The sequence below is a fragment of the Lichenostomus cassidix genome, chromosome 10 (assembly GCF_008360975.1).
Source record: "Lichenostomus cassidix isolate B80296 chromosome 10, HeHo_3.0, whole genome shotgun sequence".
NCBI classification, from domain to species: Eukaryota; Metazoa; Chordata; class Aves; order Passeriformes; family Meliphagidae; genus Lichenostomus; species Lichenostomus cassidix.
This window is the reverse complement of record NC_139491.1, coordinates 13,287,657-13,307,240: the sequence shown is the minus strand read 5'-3', so window position 1 is coordinate 13,307,240 and position 19,584 is coordinate 13,287,657. Positions and strand designations below refer to the sequence as shown.

The following is a 19,584-nucleotide window of genomic DNA, read 5'->3' as shown; positions in this document are numbered from 1 at the left end:
CGATTTTATATGAGATATTTAAGTTACTGCACAAATATTTTCTTGGAATGGGAAGGATGAGGAAAAAGTGCCATATATCTCATTCTTCAGAATCAATCACAAAATAATTTCTCTGAGGAAGTTTTAAAATTTGTTTCAATATCATTCAGATACAACTTTGAGAGTATATTTTTCAAGTTCAGAAAGCTCTATTATTTTGCTGAAAATATAAAGTGCTTACAGTTTGAAAGCCTCTATAGAAAGGTCTTAACTAGCCATGTCTGCATTAAAAAGTAAACAAATGTGCTTATTATGCTGAGGCATAATAAATTACCCTATCAGAAGCCAGATAATAATCACAAAATGTGCTAAAACCCTACCCAATCTAGAAACCTATACAGACCTTCATAGAGTTTGAACCCTGAAGTGAATTAGCAAGGCTGTTAGAGAAACTCGCAGCAGACTAGCTGAATTGCAGACCTGCTGCCATCAACTGAAGATGGCCAAGGCAGTTTGTGCGAGCAGCGAGCAGTGCCTGCCGGGTCCCTCTGCCTGCCCAGCCCAGCCCAGCCCGGCCCAGCCCCTTTGCCAGCCCAGCCCAGCCCAGCCCGGTCCCTCTGCCTGCCCAGCCCAGCCCCATCCCATCCCCAGCCCAGCCGGGTCCCTCTGCCTGCCCAGCCCAGCCCCATCCCATCCCCAGCCCAGCCGGGTCCCTTTGCCAGCCCATCCCATCCCCAGCCCATCCCATCCCCAGCCGGGCTCTCCCCTCCCGCCCCGGCCCGGCTGGGCTCTGCGCTGCCGCCATCGGCCTGCAGGGGGCTCCAGCGGCACAAGGTGCGCCCGGCCCGCGGCAGCAGTCGCAGGCAGTTCCAAGATTGATGAAATCCATAGTTCGGTGTCAGGGAAGCTTTGGAAGATGGCGAGTCACAATGCAGAGCTGACTGTGCCTCGGCATAGATCTCCGTGCATCCCTGCCCTTCTGTGCTCCAGCTTGCTGCTTGGCAAAACTGCTTCGCGAATGAAGCCGAGCAGGCGATCCTTCTGTCAGCCGCAGTCAGGAATCCGCCTGCTACTAGCTCACGGAAAGAAAGAACACTAACAACTAATCCTAGCTATCCCTGCAAGTGGAATGAAATCCCACAGCAACATTCCCAGGACTGAAAAACTTACTTGCTTTATAAAACCTGATGTCACAGGCAACCTTGACACTAAAATAGGAGGTAGTTTAATTCAATTACTTTGCCTCATTGTGTAAAGACATAAAGACAGATGTGCCACATCTGAAATTTCACTTAGAGACTATGAAATGCTTTAACTTCAGTACCATTCTTTTGAAAAAGCATTTCTATCGTTTTTGTATTGCCCGTTTCTGACAAGTGGCCAGCTCACAGGCAAAGCAACCTGCCCCACACTTGGGCTGAGCAAGCAAGAGAAAGGGAAACCACTCACTTCAACAGCCCATCAAAGTTCAGCAACACTACATTCCTCACTACTTTTCTAGCTGACTTCAAGCTTATAAAAATCTTCCCACCAAAGCCACAAGTATTATCAAGCAAAAGATAATAAGAAATAGTCTTCAGAAGAGTGTGTATCCTTATCTATTGTTAAAAACACCACACCAGTTTGTGGTACTGGACACATTCATCTTTGAGGTAAAGCAGAAGTTGCAGAAATTCCATGTAACTTCTCCCTAAATAACATGAGCTGCAATTCAGGGTTGGTTTTTTTTTTAATAACAGTTTTTATAACTATGCATAAAATGTAAGGTTCTTTTATGCAAATCTACACTCTAATTTAAGAGCATATAATACACTCATTTTGATATGTTGTGAAAATTAAAAAAAAGTATCTCAAATAAATCCAAACACAGAGAAATTATTTGACATCATTATATATCCATCATGGATGTACATATATGCAGGATTTTCAGAGAAGATCTCTCAGTTAAGCAACCTCACATTAGCTCACCACAGTCAGACGACAGGACAGTTAGTTTGGAAAAATTATCTGATTGAATTTTTTTTTAAAAGCTTTTAGGAGAGGGTTGCTCAAGTACCTTCACCTTAATTCAGTGAGAACTCGAGCTGAAGTCTCACAGCAGGACTTTGCAATGGGCTGCCTAGTTGTTTAATGACAGCTAAATATTCTCATGTAGCAAAGAGCAGGTGGGATGCTATAATCTGAGGTTACTGCGGTTTTCAGATAGAATTCAAATAAAGGCCATGTTGATAAAAAAACCCACAATAACCTAACCAGAAAACCAGACCTTTTTCTTATTAAACATAAAATCAGAAACATTTTTACTTGATTTGTAACATAATTTAGGGGTTGGATGTTTTATAAATTTGCATTTTGCTCAGGCCCATAGATGAACACAGTGTCTAAAAGCAGTATTTAGCAAGTCCCTAAAAACTTTATCCCATAAATCAAGTGACCACAGAAAGAGCATAAAGCAGAAGGAGATGGAAGACTGTGTCATGAGGAAGAAATCGCAAGTTCTGTATTGCATTATCCATAAAGATTTATTCACCCAGTTTTGTTATTTAAACTTGCTTTCTAAAGCAGAGCACAGCAGCAGAGAGGGGTCAGGACAGTTACTGCTGTCTTTGAGAGCTCTAGCTATTACAGACAAGTGACAGTTGAATGTATCACTTGACTGTGCAAAGCGACTACTCAGAACAGAGCTGAATAAACTGCATCCTGCTTTTTACATTTGGGCTCCATTTGTGGACAGTGGGGAAAAAGATCTTACCAAAAAATGTCTCACTAGAAAGTCAGTTAAACCCAGCATCACAGTCAGATCACACAAAGTATCTACCCAGGATGCTCCGAAGTTTTGATTCAGAGCCACAAACTTCATTAAAGTATTCCAATGGTGTCACTTTATATCAGGCTACTTCAATACACATGGAAATTGCTAATATTGAGAATAACTCTCTAAAGAGAGTTCACTCAGTGTGGTGAATGTTATATTATTTCTAATACAATCTAAACATTAATCCCACCAAAACTGGGTTTCAGATAATCACTCAGAAGATACTTCCCATTCTACCATTTCAAATAATCTCCTTTTACCCTTTAGGAGGGATGGAGGAAGAAGAGAGCACAGAAGGGAGTAACATCTATTATTTTTCTTTTGGTACTATTAGTATCTTTATGTGACATGCTTTGAAACATCTCTGGAAGCTCAGTCTTAAAAGACTAGCAGAAAAACAGAAAGAAAAATGCCTTAAATGGGAGGTAGTTCTATGCATGCAAACCAAGTTTGCTGTATCTTTGCATCATCAATAATTCTTGCACAAAATTAGAACCCATGGACTCTACACATACTACAGAGATTGACATATGAGGAACTCCTATAATCAAACTACAAATTGTCTTAAATGTATTGAAAAAATGAGTTTGAATTTAGAAAGAAATCGCTGGTATCAGAAAACACTAATTTGACAATCTCTTATTAAATAAGCGCAATCGAAAGTTTAATATTAATTGATCATATCAGGTACTATAGGAAGCCTAAAATACTCAAAATACATATTAGAAACTACACAGAAAACAAGCTGATATTTGTGTCTGTATGTCACAGCTCATTTTCCATAACAAAAATCAACAGATACAATGTATTCCAGTTATTTCTCTACTATGACACTAATTAAGTAGCAAAAGAATGATGATAGATATTCACAGTATTTTTCTTAGAATTATGACCTCATGATAGCCACTGATTATGGTACTAGTACCAAATGTTAGTTTGAAATATTTTTTGACTCCACACGTAAATAGTACATTTCTGCTCACAGCCCATCCATTTCTGGATGACAAAAATGTCTCAGTGAGCCTCTCTGGTCTGTCTTCTCCCTCTGCAAGACTGAGCAGCTCCCTGGAAACCCTGACACTCTGCTCTTCCTGGCCAAGTTGTTACGCTGGTTTCAAGCCACAGGATGTTATTAGTGTCTGGCTTAGTTAACTCCTACAATCAGAAAAATTCTCAGAACTATAACGATTTTGAATCACTGAAGATAATGTAACTCACTGAACAGTATTCCTCCCCATAATACAAATAGGGTATCATAATCTTGCTGTTTGCTCAAACCTGGCTTGAAAAAAAAATAGATTTTTTAATTCCTATCCTACTCAGAGCACTTTAAATTTAGTAGTTGTAGTTCAACGAATGCTTGCATGTCAACATTCAATATGTTTTGGGCAGTGAGTCACCACTTAACAACTTGCAACACAAAATCTTAAAAATGCATTTGCCTGGAACATTTAATTTTTACAGTAAGAGGACAAATTCAGATCGAGATGCGTTCCAGAAAGAAGCCAAACAGTTCACCAGCACTTTTCTCTGTAACTATTTTTACTTTAGGCCCTGATAAGAGCACAAGAAAAAAGATAAACCTCAAAACAAATAATTTCCGAAAGTACCATACAAAACCAAGAGAAAAGGAAATAAACTAGAGGAAGGGTTGTTTGGGGTTTTTTGAATCATTATTTCTGAAAAGACAGTTATTAAATTACAGTTATCTAGGAAATTAAATTACTGCTGAGTATCCGTTGACATGGCAGCCCTATACTAACAAAAACATTGCAGAAACCAGTATTTTAGAAATTGAAAAATTAAAAAATACGGATTTGTATAATAAAATTAAGTATCATCTTTCCTCTGGCTTTTCATATTACAATTAAACTTGTCTGCACTATCTACTAGCTAAAGCAACTTTTATCTTTCCCACAATACATTCCAACTTCTTATGAAGGTATATTTAAAATAAAGACTCCACTTACATAATGATCTACTCAGTTTAAATTTCTTATGATGCTCAGTGAAATTTATTTGTGTGTCATTTTTCACATGCAGTATCTCACATAATTTTTTGGATTTTTTTGTAACATGTCATTTTACTTCAAGGCTCTATTCAGCAATGCCTTATTGAAATACAGAGAAACAGTGTTTAAAACCTGCAGCATCGCAATCATTGATTATTCACAGTAACTGCACTTAATTGCACAGATTGGTACAATGTTAATACAAATAAAATCTATCAGCATTTTATTGTCTCCACTTTTGCAGAAGAAGAATTAAATGAAAACCATTTGAAAAATACTGCTTGTTAAAATTAAACCCTGGTAAGAGAAATGAGAGAAATCTTTCATTCTCCAAAATGATCTCTTTACCTGGCTGATGCTACTAAATATTAAACATGTAGCGTAAGCTTTATTACTGCCTAGAATTACAGTAATAAATTACATGAAAATTGCACCGCTATGTGTTTTAGCTTCTCTGACATTTTAAATATATTTTTGTTAATCTAGCAGAAATCATCTGCTAGACTGTAAAGCCACCCCACATAACACGCAACTGTTAAAATGTAAATTGCCAAACTATTTTTAGCTGCTGCTGAAGGGGAAAAAAAAAAGGGAGGGGAGGGAAAGAAGAATATTCCTGGCCTCGGGAATAATGATTTGAGGCATTGTGTTCATTTTGTTTATCAAGCAGCTATTCAGCCTCTAGTGGGGCCCAAGTGCTTATGCAAGCAAAAGCTTTTAAGAGTGCCTGCAGCTGCAATCCTGGCTTCCAGGTAGGCTGCAGGTTCAGAGCACAGCTGCCCCAGGCTATCCACACTATCTCAGCTCCATCTGGAAGTACTGTTAAAATAGGATTTCAGATCCCGGGTTCTGTCTGTATCATCGTGAGCAGGGGGAGGGAGAAGAGAAAGAGAGGGAGGAGAGAACAGGGGAGATGCAAGGACTAGAAGACACCATCCGTACTTCAGCCTCAATACAAAATAAAAAGATCAGACCCATTTTGCTCCCACTATATTACTGTTGCCCGTGCAGTATGTTCTATTCAGCCTATCCGGCTTTGAGTTATGACTCATCCAAGTGCACCTGCGCCCATGTGTTAAGTACTGCCAAATAAAAGCCCAACATCCATTTACACAACAAAGAGATGTATCCCGCAAGGCAGCGGAGCTTCCCCCTCCCCTCCTGTTTGCTCTGAGCAGGGGAAAAAATAATTCTGTCCTTCACTTCACTAGGGATTTTTCACTTCACGTGGATTTTTAAATGCAGATTCATTTATAAACAATTTTCTTCCTTTTAAGAATAAAGCATATTTAATACCACAAAACACCCCTATAGCATTAGATTATCACAGCCATTAATGATTTTTCCACCAAAACCCTTCCAACCTTTTTTATCAAAGCCCTTTATTCTCGAAGGATAAATTTTCAAGCAAAGAGGGATCAACAAACTAGTTGCTTGAAAGCTTTCCTGATGCTAGGCTGAAGTTAGGAAAGGCTTAATGAAGGCTTTAAAATCCACCAGGGCTTCACAATGAACATCTGACTCGGTGATTTATGCATATTAATAACCTCAGTCCTACTGAGGCAAGCTGAGCTGTACATGTCCTCCGAATCTTAATGTCTTCAGCTCCACTGGGATTATTACAAATGTAAATTTCTAAGATTCTCAGCTATTAATCTCTGTCTGTCCTCCTGTTCAGCAACATAATGACTAATTAAACATCAAAAGACCTGTACAGGAGATCTTCTTTGACAGCTCCTGGCCCAGCTCTCTTCCCAAGAGAGGAATTCAAATGACAGGGACAAGTGGGTAGGAGCATATGAGCAAGCTACAAATCACTGCTATGAAACCTAAAAATTCCACATCAAATGCGTATTTAGTCCTGCAGAACCACTCCCAATTACCTAGCCTAGCTGTTCATGTCCAGCAGACAGACCTCCTAGTGCTAAAGTTAAGTAATTTGTATGTATGGCAGGTAAAAAGAATGCAATCTGCGCCAAATTTTTATCACTATAAGTAAAAAATGTAGTACTTACAGAAGAAGGCAAACCAGGGGGCACCTTTCTTACTTTCTTTGTCTGTAGAGGATCTGTATACAGAAAAACAGCATTTCATCAAGTATCTACATTATAGGTTAAAAAAATAAATAGACATACTGTAGAGTTTTTCACGCATTTTTTATTCTCTAGCAATGAGATTTGTCTTTCACGTCAATATAAAAATGTAACATATCAATGTTCTGTAAAATAAAGCTTTGCTAAATAGTTACTTTCAGTTCTTTCCCTATGGAAAACAGTTACTCCTAAAAACAGTTACTCTGAAAGGTACACTTAAGACCTTATAAACCTGCAAAGAAACAACGTAAGGTTTTGAGATACACAAGGTGGAAAATGGGACTTATTTGCAAGAGAAATGCTTTCCTTTCTGCACTTCAGAGTAAAGACAGAACTATCAAAAAGGAATTTGACATGTTAAAGTATGATTTATACTCTAAGAATACTAACATGGTGTAAATTTTATAGCTTTTAGACTCTACCAAGGTTGTAAATAAACAGCAAATTTAATGACCTAATTACTTTCCTTAAGTAATAAAGGCAATACATCTCAAATTTGCATCTAATAGTAAAGTTGGAAGTATGATACCTGCTTCTTGCTTCCAATAAATATTCTTATATAACACAAGTACACAGCAATTTCACTACCTAAACCAAGAATCTGAACCACTTTAATTAGATACTAATACAACTAATTTGAAAACTCTGCATGCAAATTACAAGTTAACTGATGTTTTGAAGATTAGTATCTGGCGAGATTACCAGTTCTACAGTTAACCAATTGAGTCTTTATTAAAACACAAAATTCCTATTTTTCTGTTTTCATTCAGAACATTTATGATGATTTGACACGATAAAGGTGAGATAAGATGAAATATCTGCTGGATATCTTTACACTCATGATTCCCCATAGGGCACACTCACAAAGAAAAGGACTTTTGGAAGAGATATTTACATTGGACTCAGAGTGTCACCTGGCAGAGAACATTGGTTGATTTCAATGCAATTTAATATGAAATTTAACAAGAGCTTGTTATAATCCTGGTCAGACAACTCCTTCCCAGGGATAAAATGGCCATAATTTGACTTTGTTTTAAATTCTCAGGCAGCAGGTTTGTAGCACTTAACAAGTCCATTAAAAAAAATTAAAATTCAGACTTACTTTCTCAAGCCATTGGAAAAGACTTGAGCTAACAGTGTACTTCCTCCTTCTAACATTCCTGGAAAAATATTTCCATAAATTTGTAACGACCACCTGCCATATCCCAGGTTACAATCCCGAGATTCAACCATCAGAAAGAGCAATACCACCAGTTTGAATATGTTTATACCCCCTGAGCTTCTCTTTCAAAGAAAAAAATAAATATACTCTGAAAACACCACACTTCACTTCCATTGGTTTAATGTAATAATCCCCAAACTCTATTCAGTTGGCACAGGAAACAAGGATCTCGTTCAGGACCATCTCAATGGCTGCTGCACACAGTGGTGTTCCTGCACATGTCTTGAGCACACTGTGCCCAGCACCCAAAGCCAAGCTCTAACACCCCCCTGCTACTCAAACCCAGAGCAGATTACTACTGGGAGTAGCTTCTCACCAAAACTGATTCAATCTGGGTTAATACACCATCATCATCTTAAAACCCTGTTCTTTTCTATTGAAGTTCAACCACCCTTTCATGCTGTAAACAATTCCACTGAATTTTTATAAGACTGCTCCTTTTCTGAAACAGGTGTGAGGAACTGCTGTATTTGTTCTGCTATTCTGAGCAACAGGAATACTTACAACAATCTTCCTAAAAACAGCCAACCCCAAGTTAAGCAGAGATTGGCTTAACAATACAGTAAAAAGTTATACAAACATGGTATTTTAAAACCCATATATACACACATATATTAGGAGAAGAGGAAATGGCCTCAAGTTGCACTGAGGGAGGTTTAGATTTGGTGTTAGGAAAAGTTTCTTTGCTAAAAGGGCTGTTGGGCACTGGACAAGGCTGCCCACGAAGTGGTAGAGCCACCATCCCTGCAAGGATTTAAAAGATGTGCAGATGTGGCACCTGGGGCTTGGCAGACTGGGCAGTGCTGGGTTGATAGTTGGACTCGATGGTCTTAGAGAACTTTTTCAAATTAAATTATTCCATTATATATAGGATTTAGTTCCAACATCGTATTTTTATAAACAAATATTTGAAAAACAATTTTAAGCATGGGCTTAAAATTTTCAGGGCTATTTTAGTGCCCAAGAAGTTTGTAGTTATAGTTAATATTAAAGTTGCTTCATGAAGCAATTTGCATTTGAAAATTTTATTTTGTGTATAGTATGGTTTGAGTTACATGGTTCCAACAAACAAGATTTTTACTATGGAATACAAGTGCTATACAGGATGAGGGGAATTAAAGACTCAACCATATTACTAGAGAAATTCTAATGACCTATCATACTAACACCAAAATATATAGTAACTAGAATATAAGGTTATATAACTACATAACTAGAATATGTGGTAAACTAGAATATAAGGTTACAGTCTCTCTTTTTATACCAAAAAGATGTTTTTTTACTGTGAACATCCAATTATTCACAATAGTCTTATGGCAGATACTATAGAACAGCTGGCTTGTTCTTGGTTCTCTGATTCAACAGAATTACAGAGCTATAAAATATTACCACTGTCTATGACCAAGTATGAAAATTCCATTCACCTCCAACCATCCCCAGAATAAAATATTAATACTGTCACAGGATTATAACAATTTTTCAAACAAGTTCTTGCCTGCATATTTTGCAGGGTAGTTTGATTTTAGGATAAACTACTAGCCTTCAATTGCAAAGATCTTTAAAGGCATGTTGAACCAATTACAATGAACTATATATTGCTCTGAATAAAGTTACTTTTAGCATATAAAAGGATAATTGTTTCCCCTTTGTGTCCTTCTCCTACTAAATAATGGTAATGACCTCAAGGTCAGGCATTTCCAGGAGTTAATGATGGCACGGGTTAAGGGCACTCAGCTGGTCATCAGCTCCTATCCATCTGTCATTATTGCTTTTGCAATTAAGGGTTTTATTAGAGTTTCTTGTTTGTTTTGTAAGCCATACTGACCAGTGTTGAATCCAAGCTAGTGTCTCAAAGAAAATGTTAATAATTTCAGTTTTACTCTTATATAGCAGTTTGGTGTAATTTCAATTGCCCAGTACAGGGCAATCTCCATTATATTAAATGAACTGTCAAAGAAAATAATAAAGTCTGCAGAAAAGCATCGTGAACAAAAGTTTGAAACTGTCTGTATTACTCACCAAGAGCTGATGAGTCATGAAGTGGTCTTCGGCGCTGATTTGTGCCAGAGAACGGGTAGTAGGGTGTTCCAGGTTTTCCAGAGGATGACAGCTGACCTGGACTGCCAAGCCCCATATCAGACCGAAGCAGACTAGACTACAAAAATACACAGAGAAAAGTAAAATTAAGCTCTATAACAATGCAGCTGCTGACAAACTATTAACAACACATACTGCTCTTGGCATTTATAGGAATTTACTGGGATTTAGTGAAGGCTTTGGAGTTCAAAAAAATGTTGACTTTTTAAAATCAATGTTCAGACTATGTACTACAGCATAATTCAGAAAGGCAGAGCAAGTTTGGCTGTGAGCCTCCAAAAAGCAATAACCATTTCAGTTGAAAACATCTGAAAGAATCAATTCATATTTAAATTTTAAACAAAAATCATAATCCTTTGTTTAGTTTGCAATATAACACCTCTTCTATTACACAATATAAACATAATTGATAAAAACTGCTAAGAGTTTATAGTGTGACATTAAGTTTTAGCACATACTTAGAAATCAAGACTTAGATTACATTCATAAAAACATGGAATAAAATTGTCCAAAAAAAATCAAATGCAGGCAAGAGATAACAGAGTAGATTAATGAACAGAACATGACAAATGGACATTCTAAAACTTCAAACTAACAAGATAGTTGAACCCTACCCTTTTTGTTCCCTTTCCATGCAGTAAAAACAAAAACATTCTAAACACTTAACAAGTGCATTATATATTGTTTGACGTCACATTATTTGGATTTCCTCTGTAAAACTGAAATGAATGTTGGTGATTTAGAAGAACAGTTTTTCCACGGGTGATGCTATGCTTAGCCTCATTTTAGTCTGAAAATCCTGACTTGGAGTGAAACCCATGGAACTGTTGGTACAGAAGATGTACCAGGTGGTAAAAATCCACTGCATTTCACTCTTGGCTGCTGCATACAGCTTTCCCCAAGGAGCAGCATCCACTCTGCATTACACACACCTAAAGACACACTGCTCTTGATGTTTGCCATGTTTTAAGGTCACATGGAAGCAGCAGCCTCGGAAGCAATTTGATTTTTTCAAACGTGGTCAGTACATAGTGCAGCCTCCCCAGTGCAATGGGGGAAAGCATGGCTGTTGGATGGCAGCACAACAGGGTTGTTTTGCTTAGACTCATCTGCACCCACATTGCATTGTCAGGTGATGCTGAGACAGAAACTGCTGACTGGAATAACTTTTATACCAAAAACTCACCTAATTTCTCCTTCAGCCTCACTGTTCCCAAGCCAACATTCCTCCTCCCCTCCAACTGCTCTCCACGAGGAGCCCTGGCACCCCTGCAGATTCCTGAGGCTGTCACAAAGCCAGCTTGCTGCTGCCTTCTTGGGATACAGGAGCCCACTGGGATAGATGCAGAGGCTATTCACTGCTCCTGTCTCTCCTCACCTTACCTTCTGAGGCCCAAATACCTCCTTAATAAATAAATGTATTTTTTGGATTATACTAAATCATTGAAGCTGACTCTTCTGGTGTGATGAGTTGTGAAAGGTGAGGTTAACACATACAGCTCTCAGTATGGTACTAATGCCTTCCACCTTGCAGCGCACTGGGATTAGCAGAAAATGCAGACTTGAGATAGAGTTACAGAATATGTATAAAATAAGCTTTTTTTTTTGCATCATATCACCATTGAAATTTCTCTCTTTTACTTGTTTGATGCCTAATTTGAGCATTGTAATCTTATATTTTAATTGAATAGAGTGGGATGTGAAAGAATTGCCCTGTCACAAACTAAAGGAGGGCCCAAATGTGTTAACTATTTCATACCAAAATGTGAAGATCAAAATGTATTATAAATGTTAAGTGCATAGAAACAGCTTCCACTCAGCTCAACTTCTTCATTGTTATTCTTACAATAGTCTTTGAATCAGAATTCTTAATCTGAAACTCATACCAAAATGAGATCATCCTATAGGGAGTGACAAAAGTATACAGCAAATATATGCAAGGGGAAATCTGCTGGTGCTCTGTTTCAAGGTCTTCTAATATTTGTTATAGTCAAACAGCTAAGATTTTATTGTTTTGCAGAAAACATTAAGAACATCAGAATATCTGGCTTACTCAGTATAAATCTGAATTTAGCAAAGATACTATTCTAAACATTTACTACAGTTTTAGAGGTGAACACTGTGCAGGAAACCTGGGCAATGTTTTGTAAAAATCAGCTTCTCCAAACCAACACTTGCCAGAAGAAGAAATGAAACCAGTTCTCACTCAGCCCAATACTTGACCTTCTCGACCAAGAATACCCAGGACTGAAGGAAAATCTCTTTCCATAGCCTGTGGGGAAGGGAGGAAGTATTGTGATAGTTGTCATTGTAAGTAGCTGAGGCAAGGTGCCACTGCCAGAACCCCAGCAGCACTGGGGCTGGCAAGGACCTCTGGAGGTCAGCTAGTCCAGCCCTGCTCGCTCAGAGCAGCTGTCAAGCACCATCAGGAGCTACAGCCCATTCACATTAAAGACAACCCTCCCTGCTACCCCCAGCATCTACTCCTCATCACTGGAGGGACTTTGGAAATGCAATGGGATCCATACAGATCCTTCCCAAAAAAAGGGAGGGGAGGGTTCCTAGTTCCTCTATTCCCCTACTCATTAGGAGATGGGGAAAGATTAAAAAAACCCCAAGAACTATCCAGTAAAAACTCTTGAATTCATTTCTACAAAGTCATTCCAAAAGGCATGAGTCTGTATCTTTTCCAGACTTAACCTCCAACCTTTACTCCATGACATTTGCCACTCTTGCTCTTGTCCTAAGTATTCCAGCTCTCAACATTTTCACTGGACCCTGAATTTCAAAGTGGCCTGGATTCTCCAATAACATAGTGTATAAGCACTGTAGTAAAAACACAGTAAATCTCAAGCTGTGCACCACACTCTGAAGAAGTTTTCTGATCTCTACTGTGTTTGGGTAGGCATTTTTTTATTTATAAAAAAGGGTTAAAAAACCAAAACAACACAAAACCACAACCCTCTTCTACCATTGGTCCAATCAAATGAAACATCTGTTTAGAATTTTATAATTGTTCCTCAGTCTTCCCAAAGAAAATAAAAATAGATGTCATTAGTTCAGCTCATTGATTTTTCTGCCTGTTTGAACCAATTGAGAAAAAATATTGATTAGGACTGATCCTTTCCTAAGGGCATCTGATAAAGAATGGAACACAAAAATACCACTGAGGATAGCAAAAAAGCTTTGTATTATCAGCATCAAGCTTCTCCTGACTAAGTGCCTGAGGTCCCTGTGCAGAGGAGGATCACTTACACATGGAGTTAGGGGCATTCTCCACAGAGAGCCTTCACGCTCACTCTGAACCTCATCTGCCAAGCATGGATCCAATTACTAAAGAATAATCAATGACTGGTTATTCTCCTGAATACTTGTCCAAGTCCTTGTCTGTATCACCATTGTAAATAAACAGGCATCAGCCCCAAAATTTTGCCTCTTGGATTTTATAATGCATATTTCCAGTTTCAAGATATATAAAAAGTTATTTAAAGCAAGGTTTTCCCTAAGGAATGAGTGTTCAATAACCAACTACAAAAAAAAAGAATAAAAGGAAAAAAAAAAGCTTTTTTTACAATCAACTAAGAACACAGCAAGCCTGATTCCAGAGAGAAAAGAGAAAAAGATGTAAACATGACTGCTTTACTTTTCCTATTTATCCCTTTCAGAGAAACCAAGAAACAGTTTTGACAGCCTCAGGGGAAATGACATGGCCTGACCCAAATAGGAAAGACTTTCACAAGGGCCACTATCTCCACAAATGCTTTAAAGGGGTCACTTTCCTAAAGAGTATTCTCATAAAAATGAAATGCAGGGGAGTCATCTATTCAAGCATTGCAAGGGTGAGGTGGGGGGAAAAGAATCATATCTACATAGAAGGCGTGGATTTAAGCACCTTTGTCCCAGAAAACAAGTAACTTTGCATTGCAGCTGCACTTTCATGCAGGCAAAGTTAGCTTCCATTCAAACTAACAAGCCATTCAACCAAATGCTTGTATCAAAATTATATGCCTGAGATAAAAAAAAGCTCCTCAGTCAATTTATTTTTAAATGGTTTTAAAATTGATTCTTTCAAAGAATTTAAGTATAAAAGTAAAAAATAGTTTGACTAATTCTGAAGTTTTCTTTTCCCAGCCCAACTCTATGACTCTTTAGATACAATTTGATGCCAAAACACTGCTCTGCCTTCAATGAACTTCTAGGACACCAGCCAGCAGAATTCTAATATGTTGGTAAACATTTGTTTGATTTTACTTTGACGTTAAAAAAAAAACATGGACACGTGAAGGCCTACAGATGTCCTTATGCAATATTCCTTGCAGTCCTCCAGCATTTAAGCTATATGCAGACAGGAAAGTCAAGCTGTCCTGAAAAGTACACAGTTTTAACAAACACACTCTATACACTACCTTTATGAAGTTTTACCTATTCAAAAATCTATTTGCTATACGTAGATAACCTTGTTCTTCTTGGTCTAAATCTTCTTCACGTTCTTTTCTTAAATGCAAACATCAGCAACCACTTTAAGAACACAAATTTTCCCAGTGTAGCCATAGCCAAATTATGCAATAGTTTCATCCAAATACAACTGTGTGCCTTTACATTATTCATTATTTTCTATCAAAAGAATAATATAGTTGAGAATAAAAGCATTAGCCCATTATATGCAACTGATTATGACAGGCCCATTATGCTGGCATAATAAGGCTGCTTTGGCAGTGAAATGAGAGCTGCAACTCACCAACTGCAAACTTAGGTCTTGAAAACCTCCCCAACAGTCAACTAGATTTTTTCCTAATATTTTGCATTAGCTTCCTTTTCATAAAGTTTATGCTTTCAGTCCTAGTAGTCAGGCTGTACTTATTTAAAGCAGGAAAACTGTATAGAGGTTAAAAAAAAAAAAAGTACTTGAGTGTTTAGTAAAAAATTGTGAGCTCGGATACTTTACTTTTACAAAATAATGTAATGCAACACCACTCATCTCAATCAAATCCCTCCATTATCCCACCACAGTCGCTGACAAAGTCACTTGGCATCTCTCTATTTCTCAGAATTACTCAGACCAGATGGCAAGTGCATTCCTTGCCTTACTGTAAACTTGAAATGTTGCCCTGGGTAGAGCACAAGTTTCACATGCATGTCCTTTTTACTCAGTGAGCTATCTGGATGACTTGGAGCACAGACATAATGTGTCTCAGTATTGCATGTCTTGCCTTATAGATAAGCTAGGTTTAAGAGCTGGGTTAAAAGAACAGAGCAAAACAGAAAAGTCAAACTCCGGTAAACTTGCAAAATCCCCCACCGAAGTTGTGTATTTTCTTATGGTGTTTCCAAAGGAAAACCCAGCAGAACACTAGAACATTAACAAATAATTGCTCTGAAATCCTAGAACAGTACAGAGGTTAGAGCTGCAAAAAGACCATTCACTCGAGTTCCACATCACGCAGTTTCAGCCAAAAACATAACTAAGATATAAAGTGTTGAATTTCACTTTACTCCAGTCTCCAATCTTTGGAAACTGTAATGAATATGCACTCCAAAATAGGAGCTGAATTTGGAAAAAAACACTGACATATGATATAAATTCATTTTAAATTTAAATTTTAGAGATATGTTTGCAATTATCAGCATGTTGTTAAAGAATCTCATCCTGAGAATATCATCAAATAGTAATGTGAAATACAGTGTTACCATTTTGAGAACAAAGGGACTCTGAATGAGTAATCAATAGCAACTGGCAGAAAATGAGGCATTAATTATGATCCTCTCTAGTGTTTTGTCTCAAACAAGGTTTCATTAAATATATTGTGCTAACCTGTACATCTTCAAGCCATTACCAATAGATTTGATCAGATACATTTTTGGTCTGTTTCAGGAGGAGGAAAATATCAGAATTAGAAAACCAAAACAACATCTAAAGTGTTATATGATAACTTGAGCTTTTTTTTTTTCCTTGATCAATTTAAAGGAAATCAGGGGTTGCTAATAAAACATCTCAGGAGAGGATCCTCTAACAACATGTTGATAATTGCAAACATATTCCTCATTTTAAAAAAATACTTAGGTTTTATAATCTCAATGTAGTCTCTTGAAAATTTAATTATCATCTCCTATACCTAAAGTATCATGCAGGTTTGAGAAGATAATGACAGTCATCCATCAACTGCATCCTGCCAGTGTAATCAGGCTAATCTAGCTCACTGGATTAAAAACCAGCTACCTAGGGTACTAAATACTGAAGTGATGCAACATCATAAACAAAATAACATTTAGCTTTACTGTCTTTCCAATTAATGTTAACACCACTGAAGATCGAGTTATCGATATATTCTCTTTTTGCACCAAAGCTTTTCCGGATCGCCACGAGCTGCTTATTCATGTGTGTACCGAAGCAGAGTCTGCTACTGTGGCAAATTCTGTTCATGTGTAAATATACTGGGACTGAGCACAGGGACAGAGGAGAGAGAAGAAAGGAGTTTATTCAGAATTACATAGATGGGGGATTTGCTTAGTAGTGAGAAGAGTAAATGCAAAGGGAAGGAAACATTTTATATTCTTTCTGCATCTAAATGGCTTTAAAGCCCCTGATTAATACAAATATTTTGAAGAGTCCTTTCATTGTCTTTTGCAATATTGGCTTCCCTGCATTGATGCTGCATATTGGCAAGACTACAAATTCAGTTTTATGCTTCTAAAGCAGCACCCTGCTGATGTTGGTGTCCAATCCCAGAGGTTATGCTGGCTCAGCTTGTCTTCGTTCATCCCCCCCGGGCAAGGTATTTTTGCCTTGCTGACTGAATTCTAGGAAGGCATTACTAAGCATTGTGATTACAGGTCAGGCACCCCTCCCTTTGCCTTTGAATCTTTTCGCTACATTATGAAAACAGTAATTTGAACAGCTTCCTTACTGTGGTTATACAAAAGCAGCTTTCTGGAGAACTCCAAAATTTTAGAAGAGAAGCTGCTGAGTGGTTTTCATCTATTTTTTAATTTTTATGGTACCAATCTCCTTGCTTTCCTTTATGATTACAAGATACCAGCATGAGAAGTCAATATTATAATAGAAAATTTTATGCTGAGTCTTATTTACAGAAGTCAGACTATAAAGGATATTATAAAGCTCAAACCATCTTCACATCTGTTCCTCCCTCCGCATTTTCAGCAAAATGATTTAAAAATATTTCAGACCATTAGCAGACCTTCCCATGTATATAGTATGGAAGCTGTACATGTCCTCTCCCTCACAAACAAGAGAAAAATCTCTCTTGCTGTAAGCACCAAGTCAGAAATTTATTAACATGATGGGGGTACATTAATATAGCACCCAGTTAATTGTTAGGACTTAACCTGGAGAACCCATATGTTTTCACATATGATAAGGGAGAGGTCAGTTCATTATTAGGGTGCTAGGAAACGGCCAGGAAATGTCTTAGGCTATAATCCCCTCTCCCAAATAAATGTTATCCTTCCCTCCCTGCTCCTTATAAACCTGTGCCATCAGGAGCACTAGCATCTTGAAAAGCACTTCACAACACAGCTGAAACCAATACAAGCTGGTTTAGTTCCATGAAGGAGGAATGTAAATGACACATCTTGTGCTTCTTTCCGTCACTGACTGCCCAAGCTAGAGTCTCTCCCAGCTATCCCAGGAAGCAAGTGCCCAGTAACAGGTTGCCTGCACCACTCAACTCCCCCTCCCCAATCATACTGAGGGCCTCTATTCTTTTTGACACAAGTTATTTGTGCAGATGTGAAGTTTGGGAAGGGACTGGATCTACCTATTAATTAAAAAACAAAGGTAAATGGGGGCTTAACATACTAGTTACAGACACAAGGAATACACACTTCAAGAAAATCCAAAGGGCAATCCAGTACATTCAGATAGACAGGCATGGCTGTAAGTGCAGAGCTGAGCTAATATTTTCCCCATCCTCCACCAATACCATAAATTTGTAATTGAGAAGCACCCAGCTCTGAGACAGTCAGATTAGCTGGACGGAAATAGTAATTCACCAAAGACGTTTTATCTGCACTCCATGATGTAACATTATTTTTAGTTGCTTACGTAGCAATGTGGAAGATGGTATATATTTTAATTTACAGAATATTAATAACCTTAAATACAATCAAACAAACAAAAAATAAAGGTGGCAAGAGAATTTGCCAACCCTAAAGAGTGTGAGAAAGAGAAGGGCAAAGACAAGAAACAGTTTGCCTGGTAAGGCATTGCAAATGATTCCTTACAGAACTGCTCCCCCTTTATAAATAGCATCCCTCCTCCAACTATAACAAATTCCTAACACCTGCTACCCACTTCATTCCAGGGGGAATGTCTTCCCTGATTAACTTCAGGTGGTCACCTCCAGCACTGGAAAAAGAAATCTAGCCTGTGCCCTGTATACTTCTACTTTCTGAAAAGGTTTTGCAGGCTCCTTATCTGCTGAGAGACAGGAGATATTTTCCCAACAGCACAATAAGTAATTCACTTCTAATAAATCATGATGAACACAAAGCTAATATTGCTTGATTCTACTTGAGAAGTAAAATGAAGCAAAATAAACTGAAGTTCAGGCATTCCATCTGCCCTTAAACTATATATTCCTCTCCCCATCCCAATCTGTGAAGATGGTATCAGCTGGCAGAATCCAGAGTCACTGCTCCAGTTAACATTTTGTCAGCCTTTCCTTCAGCAGCTGCATTTCTTAGAGATTGATAGCTCAGCTGTAAAAATCTGCTTCAGGGAGACACCTGATATCAAAAGTGTCAGACAAGGGGAGATTAAAAAGAGAAAATTTACAAAATAAAATCAGTTTTTCAGCTTTAAAGTTATATTGATATTAAAAACCTCACACATGTACAAACCTTAAAATTTTTTATACTTTCATAACTCAGTATTACTTGGATATAAGGACACATCATATTCTCCACACTGTTTCTAAAACTATATGAGGAAGGAAGAAAAGCAACTGGTGCCACTGCTTGTAGTCTAAGGCCCCACTCATCAGAAAGGTCCAGAAAATGATGCAATTTTCTGCCTCATTCGAAAGATCCATCTAAGGCATCCTCAAATATACACCAGGCAGTGAGGAGGAAGAGGTTTCTTATTTAACAGACACTGTTTAGCAGCAACCCTGGCAAAGCATCCTAGGAGCAACTGCAGTGTCAGGTGCCACACTGCTACTCGGGCTACACCTACAGCCTGAGGAGGGCTTGTTTGGTGCTTTCATACCCATTGGGCAAACAACCTTGGAAAATATGATGTGCTACAAATACCCTTCGCCATTCTAACCCTTATATTTGAAGTAACGTTTCAGCTGTCAAATTGTTTCAGTAACTGCTCTACCCCACTATTCACAATCACTCATTTCT

General features: G+C 37.9%; 1 protein-coding gene across 6 annotated transcripts in view; it reads right to left on the bottom strand.

Moving 5' to 3' along the window:
* The window catches only part of TCF12 (transcription factor 12), a 160,093-nt gene that overhangs the window by 44,649 nt on the left and 95,860 nt on the right, over nt 1-19,584 (bottom strand). For all 6 annotated transcript variants that reach the window (XM_085070720.1, XM_085070722.1, XM_085070721.1 and 3 more), the window contains exons 8-9: nt 10,141-10,276; nt 6,822-6,874 (exon numbers count right to left, since the gene is read on the bottom strand). In XM_085070720.1, coding sequence (XP_084926846.1) covers nt 6,822-6,874; nt 10,141-10,276 — 189 coding nt within the window. The remainder of the gene's footprint in view (nt 1-6,821; nt 6,875-10,140; nt 10,277-19,584) is intronic.